The sequence below is a fragment of the Hydra vulgaris genome, chromosome 07, assembly GCF_038396675.1.
Source record: "Hydra vulgaris chromosome 07, alternate assembly HydraT2T_AEP".
NCBI classification, from domain to species: domain Eukaryota; kingdom Metazoa; phylum Cnidaria; class Hydrozoa; order Anthoathecata; family Hydridae; genus Hydra; species Hydra vulgaris.
Genome location: NC_088926.1, coordinates 10,076,431 through 10,089,382, shown reverse-complemented (window position 1 = coordinate 10,089,382; position 12,952 = coordinate 10,076,431). Strand labels below are relative to the sequence as shown.

The window sequence follows — 12,952 nt, the reverse complement described above, 5'->3', positions numbered from 1 at the left end:
TTTGATTTCAAAATTGTTAAATATTTTTTAATGGGCGTGTAAGATAATTTTAAAATTGATATTTTTACTTTTCTGAAAGAATTATTTTATAAACTTATGTTGGGAACAGGGAGCATTAATCATTTAAACTTTAGTATATTATTAAAGTATAAATAAATATAGCAGCCTGCCTTTAGTTGCCTATTTCAAATTTAACGAACCCAGTATCAAAAAACCATATTTGAGAACTTTAATAATGTTATAAAGTTTATACTTTTACATAGTTTACATAGTTTTTATAATTATTCATCTTCTTTTTTTTTGATTGCGTTGTTTTATTTGTTTTTTAAAATTAGATTTTTTGTTATGATCATCATTGTTATGTTTATCACAACAAAAAAAACAACGTAAAAATGCTTATAAAACATCAAGTAAAAACTATGAAACTCAGCATATAATAACATCAATATGTGCTAAATACAAACAACAAATGACTTTTTTTTTTTACCTTGCCATTTTCTGCAATTAGTCTGACAAAGTTGTTTTGTTCAGAAGTGGTAAAAAGTAAAAATTACAACTGTCACGCTACACAGAGTAAATTTTTGAAAAAAGTTTAAGACCTTAATACTGTGAAATTTTTTGCAATACTAAATTATATAATAGTATTCCACATTTCTGAAAAGTTTCAAGTCATTTCCAGTTTTGATTCATTTTTAATACCTTAAAAAACATCAAATGTTATGACCGTCACTCTTGCAGAAGTGCCCATATATATATATATATATGTATGTATATATATATATATATATATATATATATATATATATATATATATATATATATATATACAGATATACAGATATACAGATATATATATATATATATATATATATATATATATATATATATATATATATATATATTCAGATATACAGATATATATACATATGAATATACATACATACATATATATATTTATATTTATAAGTAATATGTTTAACATCCATGGCTTCACACTTATGTGGTTTGAACAGGTTTTCAAAGTTCCATTTATTTATTAAAATAATGTTGTGGAGGCATAATCAGAAAACTATTTTTTTCTAACAGCAATGTGTTCAACACAACATTAAAATGTGTATTAGGGTACAGCAAGAATTTTTTTTCTTTCGAAAAGCTTCAGAAAAGGTGTATTCTTATGTAAAATCAAATTTTAAATAGGGTTTCCTTAAAAAAATGTATGATCAAAAAAAGTTTTGATACCCAAATTTGCACTTTTAGAAATTGCAAAATTTAGTAAAATCTTATTTGTCACATTTGTCCTTTATTATGTTTTACATGTCCTTCTTTTTCATTGCAATGAAATATTAAATGGAAATAATATTTTTAGACCAGTTGCAAGTTTTTTTGATACTTGTCTCCAAGGATATCATTACCCCTTTGTTCCAAAATTCATTATATTGAGCTCTAGCTCAACATAGAGAGTTGCTACCTGTATATATCCATCTCATGCATCTGATCCAACTACTGACATGGATGCTACAATCACTTGTTTTACAGCACACTCAGTTCTTTGAGTATGAATTTTAACAGAAGGAGTTATTAGAGGTGTCAATCTTAGCAATACCAACTTATCTTTAGTGAGCGAACAAGTAAAAACAGATTCTTGTACTACACCATTTTCCCATTTGACTAGCTCTTGAAGAGTAGTTGTTGCAAAGTTCAGTTTAGGTGTTTTTCTTGGTCTGATTTGCATGTCTCCAAGGATATCATTACCCCTTTGTTCCAAAATTCGGTCAACTGCAAAGTTGCAGTCTTCTAACATTATTACTAGATAATAAAGAGATTAATAAACTTTCATGGATCGCATACCAAACGCCTAACTGGATGTAAGGAGTCACAATTTCTCTTACCATAACAGGTTGATTTCTAAGAGTTCTCAATTGAGACAGAACGTGATTGGAAGCATCTTCAAGTCTGCCTTTAACTTTAATGTCAAAAAAAAGTTTAAAGTAAAATTTTAAACAAAATAAGACAAGTAACTCAAGATTTTTCAAATTCTGATCAGTTAAGTCATGTTTCCTTGTCCATATAAAGACTATTCTCATGCCAGTAGTGAGCCATCTGGCATGACTTAAGGAGCCACATTGAATTTTTCTAAGATTAGGTGGCAATACACCAATCTTAACTGCTTTACAGAACTTGTAGGTTTGTTTTTGATCTTGATTTTGAAATTTTATAAGAATTTCAAAAATAATAATAATTTTGTATTTAGATAATTAAATTACATTTTAATGCGTAAAAACTGCCATTTTTTAACATTATTAAAAAAATCAATTTTTTCACTGTTTCTGAGTCAATTTTTTTTAAAGATGTTATTATAAAACATGATTATTATTTTTGAAATTTTTATAAAATTTCGCTTCATTTGAGACCCAACTTGACATTTTTTTTCTATAATATTAGGGACCTGTCTGATGTTTAAGGGTCAAAATGGGGCAGTTTCCCACGTCTTATTAATATTTTTAATATTTTTTGTTCATTTACAGTTAGACGCAACAAAATATTCTTTGATAGACCAAACTTTTATTTTCACCCCAGCCTAATGCATATGGCCCAGTGGCATTTGTGACCTTAACAGCTTTTCAAGATGTGTTATAGCATCACCTTTCCAGCCGGTGTTAATTGAAGTACTATTAGCTCCAAGTACTAAACATGATTCAGTAAGATTATATTGTTGCAGCAAATTATAAACACCTTCAGCAATCTCATTAGCTGGCTTATCTAAATGAGTATGTACATTTGGAGTAAAATGATCAAGATATCGACCACCAGGTTCTATAGTCACAGTAATGTGTTGCTCTTTGATAATAATAGGATGTAGCTGTCCATTTGAATTATTTATCATTGCACTTGTTGAATCTTTTCTTCCATCAAAGTAAATGCCAATAATATCTGCTTTTGGAAGATTGAAATTGTCATTATTCTTTGCTACTAACATGACTTTTTTTCTCGCTCTCGTCAACTTAGAAGGATCAAAAGTAAGGTAAGGGTATTCAGGGGTGAGAAATCCTGCTTCAATTAAATCTTGCAGATAACTTGTAGCAATTGCTGCAGTTGAGGCAAGTGAAATCCCTATAAAATAAACCTAAAAAATAAAACTAGTTTATATTTATTTTTATTAATTCATCATCCAAACTTTTGCTGCTCAACGAAATAATAATCTATATGATTACCTTATACTAGCCATTGCTGTGTATTTTATTGACATATTGCTGTGTTTTTTATTGACAGTGTTTTTTCGTGACTTCTTTTCTAAAAAATTGTGTTACGAGGAAAGCATAGACAACTAATTTATCCTTTAGAAGCCTTTCAACCAGCAATTTAATTTGATTGTCTTGTTTTTAAGTAAAGTTAACATTAACTGGATTATAGTTGTCATTGAGAGGAATATCAGGAGAAATATTTTTTTGATATTCTTCATATAATGTATCTTGTTTTTCTGTGACCTAAAACCAAACTTTTACGAATATTATTTTTGTTTTATATGTATATGTATATATATATATATATATATATATATATATATATATATATATATATATATATATATATATATATATATATATATATATATATATATATATATACATACATATATATACATACATATATATACATCATATATATATATATTTATATTTATATATATACACATATATACATATATATATATTTATATATACATATGCATATATATATATATGTATATGCATATATATATGCATATATATATATATACAATGTATATAAATATATATATATATATATATATATTTATACATATTTATATATATATACATGTATGTACATATATATAGATTTATATATATATGTCGTATTTATATATATGCATATATACATATATATATATAAATATATACATATGTATGTATATATATATATATATATGTATATGTATATATATATATATGCATATATATATATATATATATATGCATATATATATATAAATATATATATATATATATATATATATATATATATATATATACGACATATATATATATATATACGACATATATATATATATATATATATATATTATATATATATATATATATATATATATATATATATATATATATATATATATATATATATATATACGACATATATATATATAATTTGCTATAAAGACAAAGAAAATATTTATTATTATGAAATTATATTTACCTCAAAGGATGCTACAATTTTGGGGGGAAGAACACCCAGACAGATCATGTTCACACAGAAGTATCTTATGAGGATATGTTATGCTCTATCTATATTGAAGTTAGATAAGCCATTAGCTTATCTAACTTCAATATAAGTTTTTTTTACTTTTGCCTTAGTTCTTCCCCATGCAACATTTTCTACTTTCTTTCAAAAGGTTTTAATTCTATTATAAAGCAATTTCTCACCAATAATAACTGGTTGTTGAAACTTAACATTTGCTTTTCTCCATTGAGCAAGAACAAATGGAATCAGATCGCTAGCAAGATCTTTGTTAGAATATTTATTATGGTGTAGATTGTATGTTATGCATTTTTGTTCTTTTAGTAAAATTCCTTTTTGAATAACTGCTCTGTTTGTAGGCAGCTCATTAGGAATAAAATCTTTTCCAGGTCCAATAAAATCTGAAATTGCAGTGGTGGATGATCTTATTTAAAAAAAAAAAAAAATGCTTTGTTTGTTTTTTAAAATAAGAATGATAATAATTTTATTACATAAAAAGATTAGAAATGAATAGAATTTCAAAAAAAATTTAATTAGCATAAAATTTAAAATTGAATTTTATTTTAAGACTTCATGTATCTGCTGTTCCTGATTGTCTTCCATGTCGTGAAAATGAATTTGAAAGCATTCTTTCTTATGTATCAAGTCGCCTGCAAGAGCATTCTGGAGGGTATTTGTTTAATTTTGATTAGCAATGTGCACAATAAGAAATACTGTTTTTTATTTTTTATTTATTCTTACATTTCCATTTCTTTTATTTATTCTTACATTTCCAGTATGTTTTTATGTAGTTCAGTTTACAAATGTTTTTGTTCATAATTTGAAAGGTTTGCTTTTATATATATTTATATATATATATATATATATATATATATATATATATATATATATATATTTATATATATATATATATATATATATATATATATATATATATATATATATATATATATATATATCAGCATGAAAAATAAGAAATTAAAGGTGAGCAGTCAATTTGACCAGCTAAAACATGGAATTAATAGTCAATTGTTTTTTTCGGGTCAAAATTTTTTAATTTTTTAATTTGTTCAAATTTTTTATCTTAATATTAAATAACTAACCCTAAGTTAGTAATTTAATACTAAGATAAAATATTTTTTACTTGCCAGAACTAACCCTAGTTCTTCATTGATGAACTTTATAAATACAAAAAATTATTTAATTTATATTCCTTTTAAAATAATACTTGTAAATAAACTTAGTGCATTTTTAAAATGAAAACTTACAAATAAGAAACGTTCTAACTTACCTGCTAATGTTAATTATAGTTTTTTCTTTTTAGCTCTAATCTTGATAGTGCTAAAAATGAAAATGTCTTTTTAGTTGCCACCATTTTGACAGGTTGATATATAATGGTTCTATTACAATAAAATAATAGAAAGAAAGATATACCTATGCGCATTTGATAATTTTAAATTTATTTAAAAACAATTCATTCCTTGAATGACATCGCAAACGACAGGAAAAGCTACAAGAAAAATAAACGAAAACATTGAATGAAAAAAAAAACAAAGTACAGTTGTAAGAGAGATATGTTCTAAGTTACATATAACAGTTTCAAATAATAATTAAATAAGAACTTCAATCTTAAAAGTTAACGATATTAAAGAAGAAAGAGGATAGCACTTTTTTTTTTGTCTATTAAAATCATTTTATGGCTCATGTTAGTTAACTCTCCTGCGCAAACATTATTTATACTGATTACTTATTTACTAAGTCAATAGTTTTATGAAGCACTACTATTAAAAAATTACTAATGTTACATAAAACAAGATTTCTACTATATATATATTTTTTAGGATACCTATTACAGAAAAAAAAGCGCAAACATGCATTTAGTAATTCTAAAACACTCTATAAATCATTCATTCATTCGTAAACAATTAAACTGTTTTAAATGCTTTTTCTAATTTTTAAACTCTAATTTTTTTCAACCGATAAGATTTCAGGAAGTCAAAATATCCATTTTAGTCATTTCATATATATTTATATTTATATATATATATATATATATATATATATATATATATATATATATATATATATATATATATATATATATATATATATATATATGTATATATATGCAAACCTAAATGTACACTTTCACTTCTAGGACTGTATCAAATATTATCCTATTTAAACCTACTAAATTAGCTAATAATAGTTACTATATTATCCTATTTACTTAATTACTAGCAATAAGCAAGTCGAGTAATATGAGTTACTAGTAAATAAATCATTAACAACAATATAACTTTTTATATTATCTAAAAAATTTAGGGTAGATTAGGGTAATATGAGCACCTTAAACAAAAATTGGAATATTTCCAAAAATAATTATTCTGGATCCAGAATTTTTGAGAATAAACAACTTTTAGGGATCCCTACTCATGATCTACTTAAATATTTGGGCACCCAAAATTTCTTCTTAAAAGCACAGGTTTTAAAAAAGTAGCAAAAGTGCTCATATTACCCAGACTGGTAATATGGGCACTTTAAATTAGCTCAAAAAAATAACATTAGTTAAGTTTAAAAAATACCAACCTGACAATTAGAACTATTTTTTGGAATATAATGATTCATTACTAACAAAACTTATCATTAAAAGACCAAATTTTAGGCCAATTTTTATTGAAATAAAGCTACTATGTTTTCCACAAAAATAAAAAAAATTCATTATTTTTTCAGTTATGTTGAAAAAATAATGAACAAATTTTTAACTCAAACCTTTGAGCAATAAAAAATGGCATCTTTAAATAAAGTCAAAACTAATTGTTTCTATGCATCGTGTTTCAAACAAAAATGGAAAGGATTTCTACCTAACATATTTTTCTTTATGAAAAAATTAGTTTCATTACTTAAGCATCAAACTTTTGTGCCACAGATTTAATTATGAGTGATGATTATATTTTAACATCGCAAAAAGTTTAACAGCGCTATAATTAGATGATAGCCGCTAATTACTGCATATAAATTTACGCTAATTGTACTGATTCCTGTTATAACCACATAAAATCAATTCAAAAAATCCAAAGCAACTTTAACTTCACTGCTTATATCTAAGAAATTTTTAAGTATGCTCACTAAATAATTAAAATTTATCTATTAATAATTATTTATTTCTGCTCCCTTAGTCTTGACTTTAACAACATTAGTAAGATATTTTTTCAATTAAAATACTTGAACTGAAGAGATTTGATTTATTACATTATTTGAATAATCCAGGGACAATTCTAGTTAAATAATTTGAACAAAATAACATAAAATAACAAGCAACTTGTAAAATATTTCTTATACCTGGTCATAATTAATTGTGGTATTAAGAAATACTTAAGACCTCAGTTTAATAACTGAGAGGGTTCCTTTAACGCTCACTTAATTAATAAACCATTATTAAAAAGAGAGAGAGTCAGAAAGCAAAGCACTGTGTTAAAAAAAGTAAAAAAGACATGCAATAAATATTTATGAGGATAAGAAAAATTCTTGTTAATAACAATGACAAAAACAACATAGTAGCACAAAATAGCTAAAACTTAACCATAAAAACTCGCTTTTGTGATAAACAAAATTAATTTTACCTCAATTGTGTAGAATTCTAGTTTCTCCCTAGCTGTTGACTATAATACAGTAAATTGACTAATATTGACTAATAATACAGTATTAACTAACAATACAAATAATACAGTATTGACTAACAATACAAATATTGACTAATAATACAGTAAATTTCACATCATATAAATTTACTAAATTAAAACCATGTTTCAATAGTAAGCAAACTATTAAAGTGGTGACAAAAGCAACTAAAAAAAAAAGAAGAACATAATTAGATGTTTAAATTTAAATTTTTGTAAATTAAAGACAATTATAAATTGTTATTATGAGTAGTAAAATTCATACTTAGCTTTTTTCTAAGTGTCTAGAGTTAAAAAAAAATAAAAACAGACATTAACACCACTGACACTGAACTCTGGCAAGTAATACCATAGCTTAGTAGCATCACTTGATTGGCAGGGATAACAATGTTGCTCTACAGGTTGCAAATTAACAGAACTTTTAAAAGATGAATCTCTAGCCTATTTCTTCAAGGCATAAAGCATTATTTTCTAATCTGTTTCTTTAAGGAAGTTTTATAAATTTTTTTAAAAAGGCTTAAATTAAATAGGATTAAATTTTTTTTAAAAGGTTTAAATTAGACTTTTTTCTCCAAAAAAAATTCAAGTTTTATCAGTAAAGACAATATAGTGTTTTCTTGTAAAAAATTTTATCTAAAATAGCAAAGTAAAAAAAGTAAAAAAAACATGTATTTATATTCACATAACTTTACAAAAAAACAAACAAACATAAAACTTTAAACTATGAAACATGCAAAGGCACAATCACTGTTTCTTTATTACATCTAGCAAAAAATTTTGTTCCTTAATATTTTTTTAGAGTAAATTTTACATGCTAGCAGTAAGCAACCTATAATACAGGTTATGGTCCATCTGTTCGACACCTGCCATTTATTGCTCTGGCATAAGATGACACACACAATGAATAACATGAAGACATATTCTAAAATGTGGAGACCCATAATTTATATGTTAAACCACATTAGCTTTAAATGAAGCAAAAGAGAGATATTATCAGGGATTATAGTTTCTGATATATTTTAAAAAACTGATATTGGAATTATGATCTATATAACTTGTAAATAAATCATGTAAAGCTTGCAGAAATGGTAAATATGGAGGAAAAACTACCTTTCTATTATGGCAACATAAAAAATTAATTTCATCAGGAAATATTTTAGCATCACAATGCTGACGAATCTTGTTCATTTCTCCTAAAAAATTTTATTCTAATAGTATTACTTCTTGCTATACAATGCATTCTTCCTTTTCTAGCAGCATTTTGTGCATTTTTTAAATGATTAACTTCATTACACCCAGGCCAATCTTTTTCATTTTTACAGTAATTATTAACTCTCCTTACCACATTTTCCTTTTAGGGCTGAAATTAATTTCTGCTTGCTGAGCGGCATTGCTTACTTTTTGACGACAAATAATTTTGTCTTGCCTAGCTTTATCTCTTTCGTTTTTACTACAATTATTTTTAAGTTACCTATTAGCATTTTAGGGGTTATCTTTTTCTGGATATCTAGAAAGAAAAAATATCCAGAATTCCAGATATATTTTTCAACTTTAATTTTTCCAAATATCTATAACATTTTTCATACATGCAAGTTTAGGTATATATTTTTGTGATATATTTGTTTTTTAAGCTTTATCACTCATCACTCATAGACAAATTATGAAAATTTTGAAAAAAAATTAGAAACAACTCAGCTAAAAGTGAAATTAAAAGGAAAAAAAGGGAAAACACACTCCGGTTTTTTCTGGATAATTTATTCAAACAATTTTCCGGATTTTTAAAAAATGACTTGGATGATCTATAGCATTCACACTAATAACTTCTTTGAGCCTAACATCATCTATTTCAATTTTACTTTTATCATTAAGCATATCACCAGTAATAATATTACTGTTACTACTGAAACTGAATCTTAGGAGTTGTAATCTTTTCTATTTTAAGATTAAATTTTAGTTTGAGATTTATTAAAATTTATATCCTTATATAAGTTTATACAGATAACTGTATATATAAGTTACAAATTAGTATGACAAAAAATAAATACAAAATGATTATGAAATGAACTTCGATGTTTATCAAAAATATAAAACATTATTTATAAACATCAATTATTTTTAATTTAACAAAGAATGCAGACCATTTAGGACTGAAAATACCGTTTAACTTTGTTACACAGAAAAACAAGTAAAAAAGAGGTTTTAACTTTTAGGTTGAGTTTCTGCAAACGGGTATTGTGAATTGTGTTGAAACTTTTAACATTATGTTGTAAATTCAATACCAGAGGAAAAAAATTAGATGAATAAAAGTTTTTGGAGCACTTAGGAACAGTCACAGAAAAAGGATGAGACTTAATTGAATGGCGAGTAACACAAGAATGAATTTTAGTAGATGGCACAAGAGAGGCTAGCTCTTTAGAGCAGTGCCCATTATAGTATTTGTAGAAAAAAGAAAGAAAAGCAACATGATAATGTGATAAAAAGCTTTCATCAACTTAAACAGGAAACAATGGTTTAAGTCTGCTAGTCTATTAAGTTAAAAAAGGGTGCAAGGCTGGTTAGCAGAAATATTCTGTTTACTCTTAAAGTCTTTGCCTAAGAGGCTTTTACATTATACATTAGGGTTATGACATAAAATTATCTGTGTGTGTGTGTATATTCTTCATATGTAGATACTGCCTGCCCAAACACTTGATCAATGTATCATAAAAGCCTCCTATTACTATTTATGATTTTTTACTCTTATTTTTAAAAACTTGTGTGCTTGCTGGGATAGGATAAATTTATAACACATATATGTTTGAATTAAATGGATTTATCTTGTATATGTTGCATGTTTTAGTTGTATGTATATATCTGGTGTCCCAGGAACTGGAAAGACAGCAACTGTGCATGAAGTTATTCGAAGATTGAAATCAGATTATTCTGATATGGTCCCATGTTTTAAATTTATTGAAATTAATGGAATGAAACTAACCAATCCTAACCAGGCTTATAGTGCGATACTAAAAGTAAAATATTTTTGTGTTGTCTTTAATTATATAGTCTTGCATGTATATTTACTTGAGGATGAATGATGATTTTCCAGTTACTGACTGGTCAAAAAGCAACTCCAGATCATGCTGCATCGCTATTAGAAAAAAAATTTTGCAATCCTGAACCTAAAAAAGACCATGTTGTTATTTTAGTTGATGAAGTAAGTGTATTTAGTTTTTCTACTGCTTTTATTTCAAAACAAAGTTTGTTAGACATTCTGTATTTTGTAATGTATTTTAAAACAAAACCATGTTGTTGATGAGATGTTTTGTATTATTAAAAGTAATAAACTGTCTTCTTGTTTTATAAAATTAAAGTTGGATTTGTTATGGACTCGTAAGCAAAATGTCATGTATAATTTGTTTGATTGGCCAGCCAGACAGCATTCGCGTCTTGTCATTCTTGCTGTTGCCAACACTATGGATTTACCAGAAAGAGTAATGATGAATCGTGTTTCAAGTCGATTAGGATTGACTCGAATTACTTTTCAACCTTATAACTTTAAGCAACTGCAAGAAATCGTTCTTTCAAGGATTACTGGCATTGAAGCATTTGAAGAGCATGCATTGCAGTTAGTTGCTCGAAAAGTATATTTAAAATGTTTTTATTTACTTTTAAAGAAATTATTATCAATAGTTATTTTTATGAAATTTAATGCTTAAACAATTATTAGGTAGCTGCAGTTTCTGGAGATGCCCGTCGTTGCCTTGATATTTGTCGACGTGCAGTAGAAATTGCTGAGTTGTCTAATGAGAAAAAAAATCCTTTAAAAGGAATTGTTGGAATGAAACATGTTGAAATAGCTCTTAAAGAAATGTTTTCATCTCCAAAGATTTTGGCTCTTCAGAGTCTTTCTACAATGGAAGTTTTATTTATGAAAGCAGTTATCAGCGAGTTTCGCAGAACAGGTTTAGAAGAAGCTCTCTTTTTTGAGGTCAGATTAATAATAATTTTGTTTTTGTCTATTTTTTTTTTTTTTTGATTACAATATGTTTCCATGACCACGTTGTTTATTACAATATGTTTCCATGACCACGTTGTTGACCACATTTCTTGATGACTATCTTTTGCTCATTGGTTAGTTGCTTTTTTTTTTCTTTTTTGCTTTTTTTTATAATACTTCATGCATTTTTTTTTTTACTTTTTTTTACCATGTTTTATACTTACCACTTTATTTGTTTGTCCCTGTCAAAAATATCATTGTTTATGATCTGATTTTAATCACAAGTTTGTGATATTTTAAGCATTTTCATTAATTCAATAGGGCTCAAACTTTATTCGTTTAGAGCTATACTGATAAAAGAGATTTCTATCATAACTCTATGTTCATTTACCATTTCAAGACTTTTTTTTTTAATGTAAGAAAATTCTTCCTATAAACGATATTTTTGATAAGTGCTTTTTTAAATTGATTAAAATATTTATCTATAATAAGATAAAATGAAGTTTTAAAGTTCAGAATTATTAAAATAGAATAAGTTAACCAACAATGTAATGGTTTTCAACATTTTTTTTATATGCCACGCATAGCATTTTTGTATTAAATATATTTATCTTATCACTCGGAATTTGTTTTATATTATTAAAGAAATACTAAAAGAAATTTACCATTACCAATTAACAATGTTACCAATAATATTAGTGAACTTGTGTTTTTGGTAAGTATGTAATGTCCATTGGTATTTACAGTTACCAACAGACGTTACATACTTACCAAATCACAAGTAGGCATCACATACTTTAGAGAGTTGTTCTTTAAACCTATATAAATAATAAGTTTTTCTAAAATCAGTGTCAGAACCACTTTGTAGTTGGCCACATTTTTGTGTGGCCAAATTTATGCAATTTCACCATATGTATAAGTTTTATGGTTTTTCTCCCATAAAACTTATACATATGCCAGCCCTTGGAATTAGGGTTGGCATTCGGCAATGCTGACCTAACTGCCGACCTGAAAGTGTTTG

General features: G+C 25.7%; 1 protein-coding gene across 3 annotated transcripts in view; it reads left to right on the top strand.

Annotated features, from left to right (window-relative positions):
* LOC100203804 (origin recognition complex subunit 1) overlaps positions 1-12,952 on the top strand; it is a 28,847-nt gene that overhangs the window by 14,889 nt on the left and 1,006 nt on the right. For all 3 annotated transcript variants that reach the window (XM_065800998.1, XM_065800997.1, XM_065800996.1), the window contains exons 7-11: positions 4,844-4,945; positions 10,795-10,963; positions 11,041-11,148; positions 11,306-11,575; positions 11,662-11,922. In XM_065800998.1, the coding sequence (XP_065657070.1) occupies positions 4,844-4,945; positions 10,795-10,963; positions 11,041-11,148; positions 11,306-11,575; positions 11,662-11,922 (910 nt within the window). The remainder of the gene's footprint in view (positions 1-4,843; positions 4,946-10,794; positions 10,964-11,040; positions 11,149-11,305; positions 11,576-11,661; positions 11,923-12,952) is intronic.